Source organism: Brachionichthys hirsutus, chromosome 11, assembly GCF_040956055.1.
Source record: "Brachionichthys hirsutus isolate HB-005 chromosome 11, CSIRO-AGI_Bhir_v1, whole genome shotgun sequence".
NCBI classification, from domain to species: Eukaryota; Metazoa; Chordata; class Actinopteri; order Lophiiformes; family Brachionichthyidae; genus Brachionichthys; species Brachionichthys hirsutus.
Window position 1 is genome coordinate 3491614 of NC_090907.1, and position 23188 is coordinate 3514801.

General features: G+C 44.9%; 1 protein-coding gene across 1 annotated transcript in view; it reads left to right on the top strand.

Moving 5' to 3' along the window:
• The window catches only part of LOC137901677 (calsyntenin-2-like), a 94368-nt gene extending 75125 nt beyond the window's left edge, over positions 1-19243 (top strand). Inside the window, exons 8-16 of the mRNA XM_068745721.1 lie at positions 269-431; positions 2717-2883; positions 4651-4799; positions 7817-8028; positions 13424-13594; positions 13765-13910; positions 14961-15084; positions 18722-18906; positions 19046-19243. Coding sequence (XP_068601822.1) covers positions 269-431; positions 2717-2883; positions 4651-4799; positions 7817-8028; positions 13424-13594; positions 13765-13910; positions 14961-15084; positions 18722-18906; positions 19046-19243 — 1515 coding nt within the window. The remainder of the gene's footprint in view (positions 1-268; positions 432-2716; positions 2884-4650; positions 4800-7816; positions 8029-13423; positions 13595-13764; positions 13911-14960; positions 15085-18721; positions 18907-19045) is intronic.
• Positions 19244-23188: the final 3945 nt, after the last annotated feature.

Consider the following 23188-nt stretch of genomic DNA (forward strand, 5'->3'; position numbering starts at 1 on the left):
AGTTACTGTCATCCATGTACACCTTTTGAGAGGCACTCAAGAGCCCCTGAAATGATGTGATGATGATGATGATGATCACATCGGGGTTATCTGTAAAAATGAGTGCTTTCCTTTGGGTGTTTGAACACTGAGCGCACCCCCAAAGAGCCGAGCCGAAACGCACTCCTGCTATTTCATGTGTCCAAGCTTTTCTCTGAAGTTGATAAACCACCGCAGCAGTTAACGGTTCACGCCAGCAGATGACCTCAAGACACTTTCTTTTTCACAGATCTGTGACAAGGAGTGGCATTACTATGTCATCAATGTGGAGTTCCCAGTGGTGACGCTCTATGTGGACGGAGTGACCTTCGACCCCTACATGGTGACTGACGACTGGCCCATCCACCCCTCAGAGATTGACGTTCAGCTCACAGTTGGAGCCTGTTGGCAAGGTTAGTGTCCAGAGTATTGATGATGATGATGATGATGGAATAGTGTAAAGTGCATGATTGAAACAAAATTTAATTTGCAAAATCCCAGCTAACTGGGGTCTATTTGGTATTAAGATGATTAAATCTAACTTTAATTGAGTACAAGTCCAAGAATTGAAATTATCTCTTCAAAGAGGCTCGTTGATTGTGGAAAATGTTCTTTGGTCTTGAATGAACAGTGAGATTAAGATGAGCACTTTAAACATGACAAATGATTGAACCCGAAGTCCTGGATGAAGGTGTAAAATTAAACTGTCCACTAAAGTGACAGCTGCCGCTAATTTGAGGAGGGAAGAAGAAAGGTCGCTTTCCATCACAGCAGGCATTACCATTGATTTGATAGCCCAAATGAGACCGCTCAATGATTAGCCTCGGAGAAGAAGTCACGATATCTTTTCATGCGAGAGCAGGATCAGGTCATCTCGTGTCGCTTTCATCTGCGGCAGTGACACACACACTCACACACTCACACACACACACTCCTCCTTCCATTTCTTTCATGGGACACTACAAGCCTTTAGGAGGATTAAAAGGACCTTGATTGAAAAAGGGAGCTCAAAGACTATTTCGGCTTTTCTAGTCGGGGGGCTAAGCTCGGGGAAAAAGTTGTAAGGGTGATACTGGTCTTAAAATAAGCCATTAGCCACAACAAATTGCCTTTTCAAAGCACTGAGCTTTAAGTGTTAGAACGATGATTGCAAAGATGTTGCAAGGATGAGCTCATTTATTGTCAAACTGGCTTCTGAAGCTTGTCTGAGTGTGGTTTTACAACAGTTGGGGGGGGGGGGGGGGGGTATATACCTTTGTGTAACCAAGCTCGTAGATTTAACTAAGTCGTCTGTTGCACTGCTGAACAGTATTACAGGGAAACTGTCAAAAGAGGATTTCAAAGCTTCGACAGCACCGAGCACATTTCTGAAGCCTTCCATGGTGATGACATGACCCATTCTATCCTGCCTCTCATGGCCTTGGAATGATCACCACTGAATGAATCTACATGAACATATATTTACTTGTTTTCACTTGTGTTTTAATTGCCGGATATTTAACATGAGGTGACCATAATGACCATAACAATCTGAAATCCCCAAATCTAAAATATGAGAGAGGAAAAAAAAATCAGGAATTCCATCTTGTAGGAACATTCCGTATCGGTTGCTCTCTCTGCTGCCCAAGTTCTCGATGGTGCTGGTCTAGTTCCAAGGCTGAGAAATATCACACTATCTTTGAACATTTTTCGAATGCTTCACGAAAATCCGCTCTCACCTCTCTGTTCCAACTGTAGCGACCTTCTGTTGAACTCTTCAGAGAGAGAAACGGTTTCTTTTTTCCCATGTTTAATTAACCCTCTGCCTCCGGCCGTAGCGTTAATAGAGATAAAATGTGACTTCCTGCGAAAACAAAGCAGGGAAATATTCACTTTAAAAAAAAAAATAATAATAATAAAAAAAATGCACTTTTCTTTTTCTTCTACCTCCTCATGAAAGTGTTGCCCCTGCCCATCCCTCTTCTTGCCCCTTTGAGATTTAGCTCTGTCTGTGCACTTTTCACAGGGTCAGCCTGTATTTACCTTCCGACCTGGAGGAGTGTGTTCATGTTCATAACTGCCAAAGACTCGGGCGGCAAAGTGCAAAAGAAAAATCCTCCATTAGTCTTTTCTTCCTTGCAAGGTACCCGCTCTGCCTCCCTGGCTTTCCTCATCACAGCAGCAAGTACAGGAGCAGAACTAATGTTCACAAACGTGCAGAAATTGAAACATAAATGTCTGTGTACTGTACATGCAGTATAAGGAATGCAGGTACGCAAGGGCAGATGGATGAAAACGCATACTAAAGCACATGGTAAGTGGTTCTCACACTTACACTTAAGTAATGGTGCTATTTCCAGCTCACTAATGCCTCTCCTGTATCATCTGTTGCTCTTCTGGTGAACATGAGAGTGAAGATCTATGGCTGCAGAGAGAGCTAACCCCATGTTAAATACTGCCCCTGTAAAGTGGAATGATCAGCACTTTATCACCCATATCATTCCTGCTCTACAGTGTCGCGGTAATCCCCTTTACTCTGCGCCTATTTTTTTTTAAGCATCCAGGGCTCTTAAAGGGACATTTCACCCCCAGCAGGAAAAATCCAAGTGTCGTTTCATACAAAAGATAACAATCATCTTTTTCCTTTGTTGATCATGTGTTTTATATTCCAAAAAAAGACATATCTGACATATATTCTTGCGTGAATAATTGTTTGTAGGTGGGGAGGTGACCAAGCCGTGGTTCACGCAGTATTTCCGGGGCAGCTTATCTGGACTGACCATCCGACCGGGGAAGATTGAGAGTCAGAAAGTCATTTCCTGTCTGCAGGCCTGCAAAGAGGGGCTGGACATCAACTCCCTTGAGAGTCTTGATAAGAGTATAAAGGTATCACACACACACACATACACACAAAGGTACACATGGGTATTGGAGGTGATTTATACTGAACATTAAAAAAAAAACTAAGTGGAATATTCAGGTTTAACTCACTCGAACTTCCAGAGAAATGGATCAGTAAAGTTCAGGCACTTTGTGTGTGTTCACATGCACTCACAGTGAAGCAGTTACCTCTCCTATCCATACACCTGTAGCTACACACAAATCCATGCTACACATACGATACATCACACAGGCAACGCATTTATAGGACTTAATCTGATCCGATTCATTTCCTTGCTTAGAGTTGGACAAACCGAGTTTGATGTCATTTCTATATATCCTATATAATACATATCCTCCTCTGACGTGTCGACAGACACAGAAATCCACATTTTGATCCAAGTTGACGTAAAAACTCTTGAAATGTCTGCGCTAGCCAACCACTCACCTTGCTTCACCTCTACAGCTACCTGCACCAGGGGCAATAGAGGGAAGTCCAGGTAATGGATAGAGGATTTTGAGGATCCCACCCTCCCTTTACTACCCTAAGTTTCTTTATCTGCCCCGAGGACGTCTTCTCTCCATCACTCCTTATGTTTCCGTAGAGCACCTTGTGCTGGGGTGCACAGAAGAGAACCTTTCCAGGCACTTGAGAAGGGACGGTGGGATGAGGAGAAAAGAGGACAGAACAACAGCCCTCTAGGGCCGAACCAGTTTGTTTTTGAGAGCCATTTAATTTTCTTCTTAGCGACAAACTGGCTCCTATAAGTCCACGGGAGGCTTGAGAACAGCACTTAGCCGAGCAAATGGAGGACAGCTGCAGCGCAATCACAGGAGAAGGAGAGGGGCGAAGAGACGGAGGGAGGTAGACGGTGGATATCACCCATAGTGAAGGAGAATACACCGTAACGGAAGACGTGAAGGGGGAAATGAGAGGGGAGAGTGCATGGGCAGCCCCATGGAGTGCTGAAGTACTGTCACCTTGGAGGGGAGAGCCAGTTTTCCGAAATTGGAGACAGTTAGTGACACCCCGCAGGAGACCGCCAAACTCTTTCTAAGAGGAGAAGGGCTTCAGCTCCCTGCTATCAAACCCTGTAGGGGAGCGCGCCCCTCCATCAAACCGCACTTGTGGGTGGAGTCCCCTGACCTTTTTCTGGACCCTTGACTAAACGGGCCACACAATTGTTTTCTTCCTTATGCACAGGCATAAGTGTTATTCTGCAAAAGGAAGTAGTTCAGGCAAATTTAACTGGAATCGTAAGAACAGCGTGATGGCTAATTATATAAGTTTAGACAGAAATCCAGATGCAGACGGAGTTTGAAATACAAGTGGCATCAGGCCACGTCAAGCTAACAGATGCTATTTGATTAGCAGGCAAGACTTTGTCTTCTCAGACAAAATCAAGAAATGCTGTGTCAGCTTTTTCATGCTTGGTTTAATTGCAAATTCCTCTGGGTAGTAAAGCTCCTCCTCCTTTGGCTGACTTTATAGGGTACCTGGAGATTGTCCGATCAATATTCTGTATTAACAATGAACAGTGTGCAATGTGAAAGGGTTGTCCTCACGGTAACAAACAAGCATGCGGTAAAGCGTTTTGAATTGTTTCGTTTCACGACCTGCAGCTTCTTCATCTCTCTCTTCAGGATTCTTTCTTTACACGACTTCTAGTTTTGACAGATGGCGTCAGCAGCAGAGCCACCGTCTCGTTCAGGGAATCCGTGGCTGTTTCTGTCACGCTGTATTTTATCTGTTGCATATTTCTCCTCCCACAGTTCCACTTCAATCCTGCTCAGTCTATCTTGGTCATGGAGGGAGAGGACTTGGAAAACATAAATGCTGCTGTGAGGAAAGTTTCCTACATAAACTCTCGCCAGTTTCCCACCCCAGGCATCCGACGTCTGCGCATTTCTACCGCCGTCCAGTATGTACAACCCTCCCATTCCTTCTTCCTCTTGTTCTTCCAGGTGTCTTTATCTCTGCTCTTCTTTAACGTTCTCTCTCCTTTCTCGCATTTGATTCTTTTCACTGTTGCCACAAGGGACTCGGTTTTGCATTTTCTTGCCATGCATTGACATTTTAGTCCTGGTTTTGCCAGAAGAATGAGAGAAAGAGAGATATAAGAAGGGGAGAGCGTGAGAAAGCCTGGCTGGTTAAACAGCCTTCCTTGGTGGGGTCTCATTAAAATTCATGATTTTTTTGAAATATATGTAAACGCCTGCAGCACAACCCTGGGGGTTTAATTCCTACCTTCCTGTTGGGTTCGATGCACGGCCTTGGGCCCAAGAACTTCAACTAACACGGCGGAAGTGTGGGGGTGGGTGTGCTCCATGAGCTGCCGGGGGGGGTCATTGTTGCTGGGGGCAAGGAATACATTATGCTGATGACAGATAAACGTCATTGCTAAATTGCTTGTCGGCCAGAGAGAGAGAGAAAATAATACAACAACATGAAATAAGAAAATATGCACATCATATATGACAACATATTGTTTAGAATGAGTGCAATCACAGTTTGGCACACATCCCATGACACTCATATGTTGCAGCCTCTGATTGGCTCGTCATTTATTTTTCATTTCAAAGCGGTGCCACGATGAGTCACTGCTGAAGCAAAGCTACAGCAAAGATACTCTTCACTTGAGCAAGCTATCCTGAGCCTCATTGCCAAACAAACAAACACTTAACTCCTGTGGACAGGCTCACCCCAACAAATAAACGCAGGCATTAAGTAATTCCTCCAAATGCAATTTCATTTGTTTTGTACCGACATACTAATATCTGCAATCACTGCCGGCATGGAGAAAAGAAAAGTCACTGCAGTTAATCTCGGCAAAAGCCCCTTTAGGCTCCTTGTCAGGTTTCTTTATAATTAAGTTGGACTGGTTCCAGTTTTTTGTTCTGTTAGCACAGTGAGCCCACGCAGCAGTCATCTCCCTGCATCACTGAGTTTGTAGCTCCGCTTCCCACAACAATGGCTTAGTGCCCAAGCAGCAGGCAAAGCCACGGCACAGCCACGGCGAAGAAAAACAGATTCAATGATGCCCTCAGACCAGATTTAGTCTCAAACTATGGCCACACACACCGACCCCCCTTGAGGAGAGGCGACAGTTACGTTTCCATTCAGCTGTCAAAGTTTCAGCAATTTCAAACGTCGAGGAGTGAATTTGTGTTAGCTGAGCTAAAACCAAGAAGAAACCCTTTGCTGAATGTAGTAAGGCGGCACATGACATATGTTGGGTCATTTTACAATAAGGTGGTAGCAGAGAATTTATAGATAATACTTAAATAAATATAATTAGGTCCTGTGATGAACTGGCGACTTGTCCAGGGTGTACCCCGCCTCTCACCAGTAGTCAGCTGGGATGGGCTCCAGTGTAACTCCAGTGGATTTGACGCAGCTAAAGGTGATTGCGACTGTCTCTCTGTTCTTTGTGCTGTTTGTACCATCATAGCAGAACGGTTGTGAGGGTCCATTCAGAATAGTGTGATTAATGCCAGTGTGTGTGTGTGTGTGCGTGCGTGCGTGCGTGCGTGCGTGTGCTCTCCTTTCTCACAGCCGGCTAGCTCACGTCCAAGAAAGCCAATCTTTGTCCGACGCTGTGCATTTAAACGCACGCTGTCACACTCAGACGGGGATGCAGATATGCACTTATGAGAACACAGCAGGGCACACTGCTGCAGGACTGAGTGTGCTGACAGAGATTTTACCCCCTGAAGAACCGCATGCGCTGTGGTGTGGATGTAAAATTGACAGCCCTTAGCGTGGCTAAGAGGTCCTGTTGGTACTGATAAGCTTTACTAGCTGCTGCGCTGCTCCAGTTCAGCATTCTGATGCTGAACAGGTGGTCTGTAGGTTGTGTCAGGGACACAGTTATTTAAAAAAAAATAACCAACCCGTCTCTCCTGTGACACTTCAGTGATTCAAATCAACTAGATGCGACCTCTTTATTTAAGGGTTCAGCAACCTGGAATGGAATTGGAGTACAAAAGTAAATAAATGCACTTTGTGAGGCTGTCACAGACTTAAAAAAGGCTGAATTATGCATGAGAAACAGCAAGCAGGGCATTCACGGAGAGCCGTGGTCAGTGCCATCGTATTTGTGAATTTAAGTTTCAGTAACCGTAGTAACTGGTGAAGAGTTTGTCTTTTAAGTGTAATTACTGACAAGAGCATCAAATTCGCAGGAGACAGAATATTAACCATGAAGTTGGTCCTACTTTCATAAAGCGAATCCGCAACACGTTTCTATAGACAGCAACACATCATTTGCAGGAAGCCTTTGCAGCTCATGAGGATAAAGGAACAGTTTTGTGTAAATGACTTTCATTTGTTTGTTTTTTTGGAAACTTAAAGAAAAGATTTCTATCACATATCGAACAAATATTAGTACGCTGTTTTGCAAAAGAGCCGTTTCAAAGCTGGCTTTGTCCAAACGTAAGAAGCGTCTTTAAACCTCATTATTTGACGTGATATATCTTGTCCCAAGAACAAAATGGACAAATGACCCCTTCGGTTTTTATGGTAAATTAAGTGATGGCACTTTGAAGCTTGGCTAAAGCATTTTGAAACAGAGGTGTAACTTTATGACAACAGTATTGAAATTATATTGATTATATTGAAATAAGTATCAAGTTCCATCTGCCCTTGTCATCTAAAACCTTGTAGCTTTTTTTTTTATGTGGCTTGATTTTGACATCATTTGACCCGCTAGTCGCTAAAAATATGTTAATTTAACTGTGAAAGAGGTGTGCCGTTTTTCAAAATCTTTCGGTTGACTACTATTAACGCAAACTTGACATCTGATGGCAGTCCGTGTTGCATTGAGGTGTTTGCAACATCAAAGCGCCGTCGCTCATTAGAGTGGCAGGACACTAGAAAGGAAACTCCGACCACAGTCCCTCTTCCCTGACTTTCTTCTCCTCCTTATGTCCTTTTAAGGTGTTTTGGTGAGGACACTTGCATCACCATTCCGGACATTGACGCAGTGGTGATGGTGTTGCAGCCCAGCGAGCCCAGGATAACCATCACCGGAGTAGAAAGGCTCAACCGGCCGGCCTCTGACCTCAGCGCGCCGGGAGGCGTGGATCTATTCCAGGACCTCCACATCATCAGCACGGTGTCCAGGGTAGACGTTACAACACATCACACAGGTGGGCATGCTGCACCTGTGTCTCGTGTAGTTCAGGTGTTCAGATTGTTTAAGAAAATGAATACGTATAGGAAGTGAAAAATCTACACGTCCTGATGAGAACAATAATAAATTTAGAAACCTTTTAAGACCAAAGGCAGTAGGTGGGGTGTCAGTGAGGGATCGGTGCCTTGCTGCACCATTAGCCACTTGTTCTGGTTTAAATTCACTACCTCCCTCCAGCTGCACCACGTTCCGGCGCGGACAGCAGGAAGTGGTGACCTTTACGGGGTACTTTGAAGAGCCTTGTAAAGGAACATTAATTTTATGCTCAGGCATGAACCGGCCAATGGGATGTTCTAGAATTTTTACAATGTGACGGTAACATTTGCCGCTGTCTCCTCAGCTCACTAGACAGATGAATTAAGAAGTGTAGAAGTCTCATTAAATATTTGAATAACACATGTATGCCTCCTTAACACGTATATTTTTATATATATTTTTTATAAATGACACAACACAAAAAAAAACTGCAAATGCCTGTGCATCTTTTCATCACCAGTCTGATTGTGCCTCTCAAAGTCAGAGACGCATACATCCCTACAGGTGTGAATCTGTCACGATGATCTAAATGGTGCAGCAGCTCCTCACACTGATAATGCGTTCACTCATTCACAAAGTCCCATAGGCTATACGCAGCGCCACCTGTCTGGCTTTCAACGCCAACCTTCAGAGGAAGCTGAACATCTCGTGACGCCCCCTGAGACGGCGACTCAGCAGTAGCAGCAGCGAATGTTCCTTTCATCCAGTACATCTGCATGCACCAGCAAAAACAAAAGTCACGATTTTGTTCCCACGCTGCCGAATTCCCCAGAACGAAGAAAGGAAAGGTTATCAAAACGCCAGCAAAGTGGTGAAACACGAGTTTGTGTGATTTGCAAACATGCAGCAAGACGGATATACCCACATTACGCCTCCTCATTCGGAGTGGAACAGAACAAGTGTGCCGAACCAGTCCTCTCAGTTCGACTGGATCAGCTGGGCCTGGTTTAGCAAGCGCTGCTCCAGTGACTTTGACTACGTAGTTGATGTTGTTACATTGTTGTTTTGTTCAATGGTGCAGGCTTCTAAGAGGAGGGTCTTTGTTGCCGCGCTGAATAAGAAAGGCTTCAGAGAACTTATTAGAAGTCATTAAAATGTATAAATCTGCGGGCTGACTGGGAATCTGCTGGCAGGGGAAAATAACTTAATGTCTAACAGTTTCAATTAATGAGAAAGGTAATAAATGTCTTCTGTCTTCAGGATAGGACTAATGCATGTACGCAATTAAGCAGAACACAGAAGCTGGAAATCCTTACAGTTTGACTTTGGGTGTTTAATTGAGCAGATTTCTTTTTTTTTCACATGAAATAAAGTCTGTGAAGATTCTCAGTCGCCTGGGTGACGGTAGATTTCTGTGTTGAATGAAGTCCAACTGGACTTGTAGGAAAAGCTTGATGATGTTTTCGCCTCTCATCCGAGAGGCTTCTTCAGTTCTGACCTGTTGGTGGAGAGTTCCAGATATTTAACCTCGCGGGAGTGGCGGAGGCCAATGGCTCATTGAAAGAGTCGTTTGAACCAGTCGTGCAGGCTTCATCTATGGGCTGGAGGCGCCCACTCCCGGGAGGCTGGAGTCATTCGAAAGTTGTTCGGATGATGGTTGTTTCATTTGCTCCCCACAATCATCCAAATGAGTTTTGAGCTCACTGCACAGGAAGTCGTTGGCTTACGACCTCTGTGACTCGGGACAGTTCGACTTTACGCACTCGTCTGTTGTTATTTTGTCTGTTTGCGATGTGTTTTTAACGACGTACCGGAAAGCGAGCGAATCGAGTGTACGACACTTTCTGGCGTGTCACCCACGATGTCTACCAAGAGGGAAATGGTCTCTTTCTGCTCCTTGTTTACAGAATCACGACGCAGCATAATATACTTACGGTAATTTAACCCTTTACCTCGGCCTCAGCACCAGCACCACCTCCTGGTCAAAGTCGGTCTCTTTGACCAACCGCGCATAGACGACAATAGCGCCGGCGCTACGGTCGTGGAAAGAGCGTTAACATGGGCCAACTTACGACCAAGTCAGCTTACGACAAGACCCTCGGAACCCATTGTGGTCGTAAGTCGACGACCCCCCGTACCAGCCGAGTCCGTCGCCACCTATCGGTCCACGTACGGCTGCAGAGCCGCTTCTGCTGACAGAGACCTTCACCGACCACAAGGCTGAATCTCAGTTACACGCCCCCTTGACCGGCAGCAAATGAGTGTGACATTTAAATCCAAGCAGCTCCAGCCTCGTCCAATGATCTGACCACCGAGGCAGGGACAGCCCGGCCTGACCCCGGGGCCCCGCAGCCCGCAGCCAATTAGAAGCAGATAAGCAGAGCGGGAGGGAAGGTTTAGCGCTCCATTGTGCGTAATGTGATGGAGGAAGAAGAGGCGAGAGCGGCATTGCTTTCAGGAGTCGTTGGAGCTCTTTCTGCCGGTGAAATCGAGACTGCAGCTGGGGGGGAGAGATTAGCAAGAAGCCTGAAAAAGAGAGAAATGGAAAGAAAGGCAGCCGTGACGGAAGGAGAGAGTATGTGGGAGAGGGAGACATGGTGAAGTTCCATAATGAGAAGATTTTGTGTTCTCCAAAGGCTTAAAGGTTTCACGATAAATCACATTTTTCTTTTGCGGGGCATTCAGTACGTTTCTGTTAGACACTATTGATCACACTTTCCCTCTCGTGTCTCTCCCTTTGTCTCGCTCTCTCATTCATTTGTCTCGTTATTGAGCCTACGCCACGCTGCCTCGTTCCCCTCTCCAGTTCATACCGTGGTCTCTTTTCAAGGCTTACACTGACGCTTTTAATCAAAGACAATATTATCAATTTTCTTCTCCACTTATCATGTTTAATGCACAATATCTTTGACCCACTTGCTTTCACGGTCATCGGCTATTCTCTCTATCCTTCTCTAGTTTGCCGTTCTTTTTGCCTCCCTTTGTTTAATTTCACTCATCTGGCATATTCACAGTCTCTCTCTCTCTCTCTCTCTCTTCTCTTCTCCTTTGTGATTCATTCGAGGAAGCTCTCATCTAGAGGCTGGGTCATTCTGTAAAACCCAAATAATCAGAGCAATTATGTTTGATTAAATCTCCCATTGCAGTTATCCACATTAACCTTGGTAGTTTGCTCAGTAGTTCGGTCGGGGGGTGGGGGGTTCGTTAGTTTCACCAAATTTTAAAATAATAGCTAAATAACTGTGCAAATGTCAGCGTCCCAAGATGATGACATCATCGTTCCTGCAACACAAAGCCCCTATTTTGAAAGAAAGCATTGACTCTTTGGTTCTCTCTGGAAGACGAGATGATGAAGATGTCTTTTGTATGAAGAAAATAATAATCGGCTTGAGAATTTCAGTGGGATCGTGGAATCTTTTTTAAATTAAATACGTATTACATTGAAGAACTCAATTGTTTTGATTCAAACAAAGACGTGTGGCTGGAACAGCCTTTTTTTTTAAAATATTTGTCACTAGTCTCACATTCACTGGTGTTTCACTGCTAAAGTTCATACAGGCAGCAGAGAAGGCTTCACTGGTGTTACATGGGCTGCGTACTTTTGATGGACAGACTAACACATAATCTCTATTGATGTTAAAACAGCATTAAATACGAATCAGAACAACTCGAATGGTTCTCAGCTGAGAACATATCTCCATCATGACTCCACACTTCCCTTTGATTCAATAATAACAAGAACAATATCCTGGCTCCACCCCTTTTTGGGAACCGCACCCTTTGATGGGGGTCACATTTTTTTATTCTGGTATTTCATCATATTTCAAACAAACAAAATCAACAACACTGATTGAAGGAGTGACGTGGAAGTGTGATTATTATTATTAGCATGGCCCCCAGCCCGGCGGGGGCCATCAGGGCGAACATATAGAATTTGCTTCCATTGCTGAACTGCTTTGTGTTACTTTTCTGCTTTAACAACATTTCAAGCTCCAGTGTGATGAAAACCACTGAGATGTGTCTGGGATATAAGGCACGGCCACAGTAATGTTGTTGAGGCCAACCAGAGGAAGGTAATAAACAGACTAATGTCACAGTCGGTGCTATAAAGCCTGTAGAATCAAACCTGTGAGCCTTGAACTGACGGCCACAGTGTGCTTTACTGCTAAAGAGGATAAAGGATGAAAGCAGTCTGCTATAAAGGTTGTGTTGCCCTTTCTCAAGTCCTAAGACACTCTCCACACTGGTTGATTTTATCATCTTAGTTTTTAATCAATATTATAGATTTTTTTTTTTTTGCCCTTTTGGGGGCAGAATAAATACGTATACCTCTGGCATATATATCATCGACCCACAACATGTTTTTGGCTAACATGTTGGCAAATATTTGTACACAATGCATCTAAAACCATTCCCATCCTTAACAGAGGGTAGCGCTGTTGCCTAACAGCAAGAAGGTCACAGGTTCAAATCCAACTCGGGGCTTTGCTGTGAGGCGTTTGTATGTTGTCCGCGTGGGTTCTCTCCGGGTTCTCCGGCTTCCTCTCACCACTAAAAACATGCAGCTTAGGTCAATTGGTTGAGCTAAATTGTGCTGTTTATTAGGGCCCGTAGCAGGACTCAGTCTGCTGAATAACTTCCTGGCTTCTCCATAGTCTCACGAGGAGATGGGAACTAAAGTGAAAAGCAGTAACCCCTAAATAAAGAGCTTTATCTAGAAGAAAAAAAAGGTTTGACACCGATCCATCCACTAAAATGCAACATTCTTTCTGCCCCCCCCCCCCCCCCCCCCAGAGACCCACATCCACACACACCTCATATCCACCTTTCTCCACTGGGAGGCCGTTAAATGGGCAGCCTGGTTCCCTCTCTGGGGAGTGTACAGTACAAAGGCTGGCCAGCAGTGAGAAGGGAAGGAAATGCTCAGCAGCCTGTCGGAGCCCCGGCAGCCATCCCGCTTCTGTGATGGGAGCTGTCTGAGGGGAATTATTACGGCACTGCTGTGTTCAGGGACTGCACCAATAATAATTGGAGTTTGGGAGTGGGAGTAGGAGATGTTGTGGCCTTTAATCTTTGAATTAGAGTTGTTCAAATTGCTTCTTTTCAACAAGTGTTTTTGGCTCGTCAATAACAGACAGCTGTGCAACAGTACAGGCACTCACACCGGTCAGAAAGTGTGTGTTTCATGTGCAGGGCAGCTCATCAGGAGAGCAAACATAACCGAGACCAAAGGTAGAAATTGATCCTGGAATAAAACTTTCGCTGCCAATTTATTATGAATAAAAAGAGGGAAGTAATTTTTGATGCTCTCTGGAAAAGCTGTGGTATCAGAGAAAGGAATTTACAGGTGTGTGTGTGTGTGTGTGTGTTCGCAGTACATCGACCCGGGGTGCTGGAGGAGATTATTCATAATTTGGACTACTGCGATATCCTGGTGCTGGGGGAGGAGCTGAGACCAGAGCAGGAGTCCCTCCAACTCCAGCGCAGTGCTCTGCTTGGAAAACACCTTGATGCCACCAACTCCACCTCTGGCATGTCTGTGTATGGTAGGTTACCATGGCAACCACTCCCCAGCTGCGTGTTATTGGTTTTCAGATTGATGACAAGCCTTCAACATCTCAGGTCCAAGATTCCCTGGGAGAAGGATAAATGAATACGAATGTCGAATGTCCTGCCGTGGCTATAACACTCCGACTGTCCCCGCCTCGTCCCACAGGTGTGGACTCCATGTCCAACTACGAGCAGGTGATCAGACAGGTCCGGTACCACAACTGGCAGCCGGGACGGCTCAGCGAGAGGAGGTTCCGCCTCAGCTGCTCAGAGCTCAACGGACGCTACACCAGCAACGAGTTCAACCTGGAGGTCAGTGCAAAACGCCGCCTGAAGCTTTCAGGGATGCGTTTACCACCGTTCTGCACACCTGAGATCCGGCAACAGCACCACAACCACACACCAAATATTTGATGCCTAAATGTGAGAATGTGCTTGAGCACATGAGCAAAAAAAATTAATAAAACAACGTTTTTTTTTTACGATGTGCTATAGATACTGACTGATTTCCCTGAAAATAAAATCTGTAAATTGGTGCCAGAGAAAATAATTGATGGATGCTTCCCTGCTGACGGTGTTATTATTAGAATGGAGCTTTTAAGAGCTACGAACATACTTGAATTACATGTCCAGGCCTGGACCAGCAACATTGCAATTACAGTTCTGTCACCTCTTAGAAAAATGGGTGGAAATGAATACAAACCCACCCACAGGACTCACACCGCATGTTTCAAGCCCTCTATAAGGACTAACCGCGTCCCCGAGGCAGAACGCAGCACCGAGGTAATAAACGACGAGGCACATGTTTATGAAACATTTTAACCAGTAACATCAGGGACAATCAGCAAGTTGTCACTCGAGACAATACTCCTACGACCAATTGGTCCAAAGTGTCAGGCGATGAGCAGCAGAAACTACGACACTTCAATATTGTTGCGCCCCTTCAGCAGACGTCTGGCCGTCTGGTGGACCGAATCGAAAGAAGGCACAGTGATCACTGTTACCTCAACAGACCCGGAAATGTTTGCACCTGAAATAGATCAGCTCAACATGTCAACTAACCGTCTTCTTCTTCCTGTCCTTGGTCGCTTTGATTTATTTCTCTGGTGTTTGCTTTGACGGAGGAAGAAAATGTTTTGCTAAACATATTTTGAGCCTTGGAGAGCGTTGATGAATCTGGCTCACATTTCACTTCCCTGTGCTGAGCTGACCCTGAACTGATAAATACCTTCAACCCCTCTTTACTTCATTCTTTCTGCATCGTCTGGATGAGTGGAGGCACATTTAGGCTTTTAGATGGTAAACACAAAAAATATGATGAAAACGCAGACTTCTCTTTTACCTGTTTATATCCGTTTCCAGGTGAGCATGCTGCACACCGCCGAAGCTGGAGAGCATGTCGGTCACATGGTTGCCCCGCCCCAGTACATGCAGGTGGCCCACCATCCATCCGTGATTCATGAGCTGTTCCCCAGCCACAGCTCGGGTAAGAGCCGTCTCTCACCGGAAATGAATCATTTCATATTTTAGATTCATATCTGCTCTTTGATTTCATTTGTCCTGTCCCCTATTAGATGAGATTACAACTTTAATGAGAAAAGATTAAATACAAGTCTCCAGAAGCCCAAGGATGTTAACACTCTATTAAAATCTATGGATGCTAAGCTGCAAAAATAGACTTACTGGCTCCGAAATGCGCCTGAAGACAAACTCAGAAATAACGGCAGCAATCTGCTTTTTCTCATCGTCAACATGTGGGGTTTTGGGGGGGGGGGGGTTTAGCAGCTTTGGAGGTGTGATTGCACGTTGTCAACCTGAAGCACGTTCCTCTGTCAAAGTTGTTTGTTGCATCTGAAAAAAAGCGTGAAAAGTAATGAGCTGTGAAGACAAAGTGTTGACTTCAAAATTCTTTTTCTGGACTGATTAGCTTTTTGTATTTTTGAGGCTGCATTTCTGTTCCATTTCCTGACAGAAGAGTAAGAAGAGCCTGCCTGCCTGCATCTGATGCACCTTCTTCAGGTCTCAACTAACAAATGATTTCAGATTACATATCATTTGTTTTATTTTGGACCTTTGGCCTTCCAAGCTTTATGAAACCATTAAGTAGAACGTGCTCCATCCATCCATTTTCTTCCGCTTTGCGGGTCACCAGAGTTTCTGGAGCCTATCCCAGCTTGCTATGGGTGAGAGGTGGGTACACCTCGGATGTGTCGCCACTGCAACGCGGGGCCACACAGACAGACATGTTTTAGGTGGTGGGAGGAAACCCGGAGAAAACCGAAGCGGACACAGGGAGAACATACAAACTCCGCACAGATAGGATTCGAACCCAGAACCTTCTTGCTGTGAGACGACAGCACTAACCAATACACCATCATGCATCGAGGAAAGTGCGCCAATTGTACAAAAGACGTCTCTTTTTACTTTCTTTCTTCCTTTTTTTGCACCAGATCGTGTTGGAAGTGCAATTAGACATTTTTAACCTGAGCCCCTCCCTCTGTCATTCTTCTTCCTCTTCCGGCTCGTCCGACCTTCTAGTCGATTGCATGCTTAATTCTGGCAAAGTTTTGCACCGGATGCCTTTCCGGCTGCAACCCTCTGCATTTATCCGGGCTTGGGACCAGCTCAAGGGAGACACGACCCATGCTACCGATGAGGCTAAAAGATTTTCTTCCTGTTCTAGACTGTTCTGTTTTTTTTTAAAAACCTCAACGCTGCAGACTTCACTGTAAACACATTAGGCTATTGCCTATTGGACATCGTGATAAATCTCTCGGTGCTTGGAAACGCTCATAGACTGAGGGAGAAGAGCTGTAAAAAAAAAAAAAAAAAAAGAGTTTCCATGTGAGCAATGCATCCCAGAGTAAACGTAGCTTGACTTCTTGGGAATGCTTCGGCTTCCCTTTCCGAATGTGTTTATCCTTAGTTTCATCCGACCTCTGCAAAAGAAAGCCATATAGACTCTCTTTCAAATGACACAGTGGGCTTATTCCCGTCCCTTGGTGCACCATAATATGGTGAGGAAGAGGGACGCACTGGTCTTCATCTGCCACACCGGCTTTAATTATTCAACAGACTCTAATGGATTCCACTCAAGAGTCCTGGAGTGTTCAGTGGCCAAAGCTGTTAAGAGCCCAGAGAGCTGGAGGAAACGAGGTCATGGGAGCAGAGTGGGTGGCGTTTGGTTTAACAAAGAAATAGCGTCATGCGTGTGTGATGATGCATGAAGAGCAGGAAGGGCAACCAGGATGTGGTTTGCAGAGTCACTGCAAAAAGCTGTGGGTTTAGTGTGAAAAGCTGGAGAATCAAATGATCATCTCAAGAATCCTCTGAGAGTGTCCTGCTCATTACACACACACACACAAAGAAATACACATTTTAGATTAAGGTGAAATCCCACACATATGTTGTGTTCATGCTGCTAAATGGCATAAATGCATTTTTAAAGTCTGAATCTGAATCCAAACGTACAAACTTACCCCGAGTTTAATATAATCCCTCCAAATTCAGACGGACTTGTTTTTTTTACCACATGGTCATTACTCTTTCTGTACACTGACATCATCTGTGAGAATTTTAACACTTATAAGAATTCCATTTTTGGTGTTACACTAGTTAAACGACTCAGACGCAAGCATCTTAATTAGCAATATGGGAATCACACGCCAGGGACCTCCCTAGCTGAGGACTTCAGGCCGGCTCCCTGAACACATGATGAAATGATAGGAACCTTCCAGACGTTACATATTTCTCTGGGCTGAATGAGAGCTATTTATAGTCACAGTGCATGAAGCGGTCTCGTATTACCCGGCTATGTATGAATCGGCGCATTTGCTTGCTAGTGTTTGTGCATTGGCACTAAACACAAGGTGCAGTTGAGCCTGAGGTTCATTTTGTGTAGTTTCAACAATACATTTATGCTGTATCATTAATATTCTGGTGAAAAGAAAAACCAGAATTAACCAAAACGATGAGACCTGTTGGGTTTCAGTAAGAGACTGGCAGGCGAGAGGAGACGGAGGCAAAGAAACACTCAAAGTCTTTAATATCAAGAGACCTATGATGTAAAAAAATAGCCTTTTGGCTAATTCTGGCACATTTACAGAAATGCGTATTAATGTGGACTGTCCCTGTTAAATAAACAAATAAATAATGTAGAACACAAATCTCTTCGCAAAAGTACTGAGGGCAGACGGGCTGGACAAAGACTTAAAGTAAATAGGACTGGAGATGAAAAAATCAAGACCCAAACTCACAGTCACAACGAAAGGGAGACGGGCTGGACGTCCAATAGCTAAACAAAAAATCAGCCAACACAAATGCAAGCAAAGTAGGACGGGAAATACAAAAATCAACGTCAATATAATCATACAAAAATACACACTTAACCTTGGCGGAGCACAAACTGAGCAAACCACAAGATTCATAGCACGGGGAAGGCAGGGGAGACAAAAGCAATAATCCGGCGAGCAGGGATTTTAAAAGCAGGCAAATGATGTGAAGATGGATCACAGGTGTGTCCTCCGCCATGCCCACTGGCGAGAGAGAGAGAGAGAAACTAATAAAAACCAAACCCTGACAAGATCGCAGGCGCCAGCAAGGGAAACCTCAGTGATAGGCTGAGGTCGGATATCCGGACGGAACTCCGAGTTCAAGCCCTGCTCCTTGGTATCGAAGGGAATCCACTGAAGTGTTTCCAGCATCAGATTAGGATGCTCCCAATATCCTCCAGAGGCTTTGGGTGCATGTTCAAGTGAGAGGAGATCCAGAACATGCCAAAGGGATTTTTAGAGCTTATCTATCCCGGAAGCACTTTTGGGATACACTGGGAAACAGAAGCATTCCATAAAAGCAGGAGCAAACGGATGGATGGATGGATGGATGATGGGCCAGCGGTGAAATGATAGATGGGCTTCTGGAGAGGCAAACGAGCCACCGTGGCTGGAAAAGGGCGTTTTGATGCTTAATGACGCAGGACAAAATCAATAAAGATGACAATAATCAGCACATGATTAATGTACAATATAAAATAAGGTAAGAAGATGAGGTTGATCGTTTGGTGGGGATGTGATGCTCCTCTTTTCCTTTTCTCTCACCTCTCCCTCGTCGCCTGCGGTTCTCAGGCGCCCCGAGCGCCATCACCGTGGTGATCGTGATGTGCATCGCAGCTCTGGTGGTGGTCGTGGTGCTCGGCATCTACCGCATCCACCTGACCCACCAGCAGGAGGTCAAGCTCGCCGAGACGTCGAAAGACGCAGACGTGACCTGGGACGACTCGGCCCTGACCATCACGGTCAACCCGATGGAGGTAGGAGGCTGCGGGTTCGCGCCCCAAGAAGAGAATCATGTGTACTTGCTATAAATGCTTTAAAAGGAGGCGTGAGCACGAATTATAGGAGAAATGGTTCGAATTCGTCCCCAATCATTGAGTTTGTTTCTTACCTCAGAACATGCAGGAACCCCAGGCTGTAGAGGAGGAGGCCAGTGAAGAAGAGGAGGAGGAGGAGGAGGAGGAAGAGGATGATGATGACATCACCAGTGCTGAATCAGACGACAGCGAGGAGGAAGTGGACGTTCAGCTACCCAAGATGCAACGCCAGAGCAACAAGGGTCAAACCTGGGACAAAACAAGAGCATCGTATTGAACCCACACTCACAGCAACTCTCTCTCTCACACACACACACACACCTACACACACGCACACGACAACAGTCCCATCTGAAACCTCAACTCAGATGGTTGAAACAAAACTATTAGTAAGGCTCTAAAAATGAGGTAATATCGCCCCCTACTGGAAGAGTACACTGAAATACACTCTCTCACACGCACACACGCACACACTGCAATGTTAATAAGCCTTGTCCGGAAACCTTCTGTTTGATGCAGCTGATAATAAAATTAAATGACACTAAAACTGCTCGTCGATCAAACCACTATCCGAAACAGCCGCATTCAGATCATCCCCCAGATAAACCACATAGTCTTTGTTTAAATAAAGTTACTTGAATCCCATTTTTCATTTTAAAAAATACATTCAGTTTGATGTTTCAAATCCCGCCGGGAGATATCAGGACGTCCCACGGAGATGCAGCGCAGGTTACATTCAAAAAAGGCAAGTTGCAAAAAACAAGGAAACAATCCGGCTCTTTTTTGTTTCGCACACTTCATGTTATTGATCCGTCTTTGTTCGAGCCAAGCCGAGTGATTTTACACAAATAGCATATTTTCAATGGTACTAAACAAAAACAAGACAGATCTGCGTGTTCTCGTGTCTGAGTTCTGGGAAAGACGGAGGAGTCTCCTTGTAAACTTTTATACGCTCCTTTCTTGTAAATACTGAGTATAGTCGGTGACCCCCCCACCCCCCACCCCACCTCCTAGAGCCACACCCAGAATCCCCGTCATTTTCTCATGCACACAACAAACACACCACCTCTTCGTCCGTGTGTGTGTGTGTGTGTGTGTGTGTGTGTGCGCACCCTGAAGACTTGCAGCCCCCTGCGTTTTGCTCCCATCATTCCGGCTCCCTCCCAGTTTGGTTTGCTGGGACGGATGAAGCTGCACCAGGTGAGACGCTCCTGTGAGGCGGGGCCAGTCATGGAAATCAGTGAAGACTATTTATCGCGTCATGTTTTAGACACATCTTTGTTTCGATGCAGACGCACTTCATCATCATGATGAAACCATGCACTTTAAAAACTACACAGCATTATAATCTCCCGCCGAAGTATGTTATTTGTCATTTTCTTCATATCGGCTTCAATAAAATTACAGAAAATGGCCGTCCAATCCGGAAAAATAAGAACGCGCTTCTTTTTTTTTTTTTTTTCTTCCTCCTTTTTCGTTTTCAGGAAATCCCAGATGGGAGGAACTTCTCAAACGTCCTTCCTTGAATGGAAGACAAGCCTCAAAGCCTGGCGGCTTGTTCTGGAAGTGATGCTGCATCACATCAAAGCGACTTCAGAAGCGTCCCAACAAATAGAGAAGTTGTCCGTTTGTACCTTTGAGATAAAACGACAGAGGGGCAAATGCATTTTGGGGTGTCGCACTTGATGCAATCAGAAACTCAGACAAAGGTTTGCCTCACCTTGCGGTGGAAGGGCCGTCCTGGATCCAGTCCCTCCGTAGTCTGGTAGAAACAGGAAGTGACCCGTGTCATGGCTTTTAGTGCGTTTGGTTGACGTCACAAACACGACCCGGTGAATCACTGAACACTGGGAGAACCTACTGTATGTGTAAACTGTAGCTCTATGTTCACGTAAAGATCTCATATGATGTTTAACAGTCCCCCCCCCCCCCCTCCCATCTGCTGTGACACCTTGTCTTGTGATGTCATCCCCTTCCCCTTTCCCTGTGGAACCTTTGGTGGATTTTGCATTGGCCCAAAGTCCTAATGTTGTCCTGACGTTTGTTTTAGAAGAGGAGGACGGTGGAATTACATGGAAATCTTGTATAATGTGTATAAGTTTTTCTTTTCTTTATCTGGACACTTTGGTCTGTTTTTCTTCGGAATGGTCACTGCAGCACTTTCTGTAAATTGGCCAATAAAAACTTGTTTTGGATTTGGGCAGTGGGTCTCGTATTTGTTCGTTAGCAGGCAGGAGATGGTCCTAAAATTATGTAATACCTGTAATGACAAAACATTTACTTGGATATTATGTATATGGTCTGTAAATTTATAAGAATGTGCAATTCAAATAATGATAAATTGACATTTTAAATTATTTTAGGAAACGATATATATATATATTATATTATATTCAGATTGTTTTCTTCTTTTGTAAATCACACACAGATGTTACATTAATTAACAGAATGCACATTTAGTTGGATTATCTTAAACCACAGGTAAACCAGATGTTATGATGAAAGCCTCCAAAGAGAAGCTGTAATAGCTAAAGATAACCACCAGGTGGCAGGAGTAATTTAGCAAATGCTGGATCAGGAGCCAGATGTGTGACAGTGCTGAAGAAGAGCATGGACTTGTTCTTCACCCAGCTGCAGTAGCTTCAGACACTGACAGCACCACGTTGCACACTGCAGCTTTTTGCTCCCTCACCACACCCTTCCATCAGGACGATGCGGACAAGCTTTCTGTTTCAAACTTTCAGGAAATGTTTGGAATGTTACCAGGAAACATTTGATTCAATTTCAGTGATGATCCAGAAGAGATCCTGGAATCTAGACCAAATATCATGTCATAAAGGGGGTCCGATGTGAACTGTCATGCAAAATGTCTTCTGGAACTGATCCAGAATGAGGTCAGGAAAAAATATTCAATTAACATTAAAAATTCAATAATCGGTTAAAAATTCCACATCAACTCCGATTCGCTTTTACTTTTCATGGTTGGTGTATAAAGACACCAAGAACAATTTGGCACCGGCTGCTGCGGTGCGATTATGAGGTTGCGTGCTGCCTTTAAATACCAGAATCAGATGCCTTGCCTGTCGGCTGTGGCCAGTAATGAACTCCTTATCATTCATTTTAGAACTACCCTCAGTGGGGTGGCTTGTTTTTGCCCAACAGGCAGCGGGTGACATTTGAAAAAGGTTGAGATTGCAGGAGGTCAGAGCGTAAAATATGGACGAGCACATTCCACAGGAAATGTATAAACTCGTGTTTTACACCTTCAAAGTATGTTAACAAAAATAAAATCTACAACTTCGTTGAACAGAAAAAAAAAGGTACCGAAATAAAGTTGAGAGCAGAGAGAGGCGCCGAGGTAGATGAAAGAAAAGAAAAAAGATGAAGATGAGGCACCACGCTGAGCCCCCCCACTGTGTGTGTCGCAGAGGGAGAACACTATGACTCATACCTTTATATAGATTAAAGGCACCAGGTAACATCTGAAACCAGTGCTGCCGGAATTAGAAGTCAGTGTTCTGACCGTTAAGCTGCCGTTTACGATACGTGTTATAACACATTTCATGTTCGCCATCGGCTCCCTTCTGGTTCCCACGTTATTAACCCGTTACCTTCCTGCATCTCCCTCCCTCTCAACATCCATCTTCTCGCAGACAAGACCACCCGATCTGTGAAAGTGTTGGACTGAAGTAGGTCAGACGAGGGTCCCGTTACTTTGAGAGGGATGAGAAGGAAATACGAGATGTAAAGCTTTTAGACGACTCGAGCGCTGCAGGCGCAGGATTCCTTTCCTCCAATTAATTATGGATCTGTGCCTCCAGCAGGAAACCGGCCTCCGTAAACCTCCTCCTCTTCATCCACCCTTCTATCCATACGTGTATGCACGCAATCATAAATATGCTGGTGCTGAAACATCTCTTACCTTGCATCAAGAGAAGGGAACACAAGCAGGCAGACACACCTTTGAGGAAGATGAGGACTTAACTTCTGAGCAGAGGGGTTCAAAAGAAGACATTTAGCAGGAAAGGCAGAATAAAAGCCAGCGAGATAAATCGAAGTGAAGTCTCACCGCCAAGAGGCTGCTAAAGACGCGGATCGAGAGAAGAGTGACTCTTATCCAGATCAAACATCAGCTTTAACTCTCAGGCTTGTTCAACGATCCTCTAAAGGGCCGCGTTATCGAGCAGCACCGTATATGCTGAGGTGGAGACGCTTCGGCTCT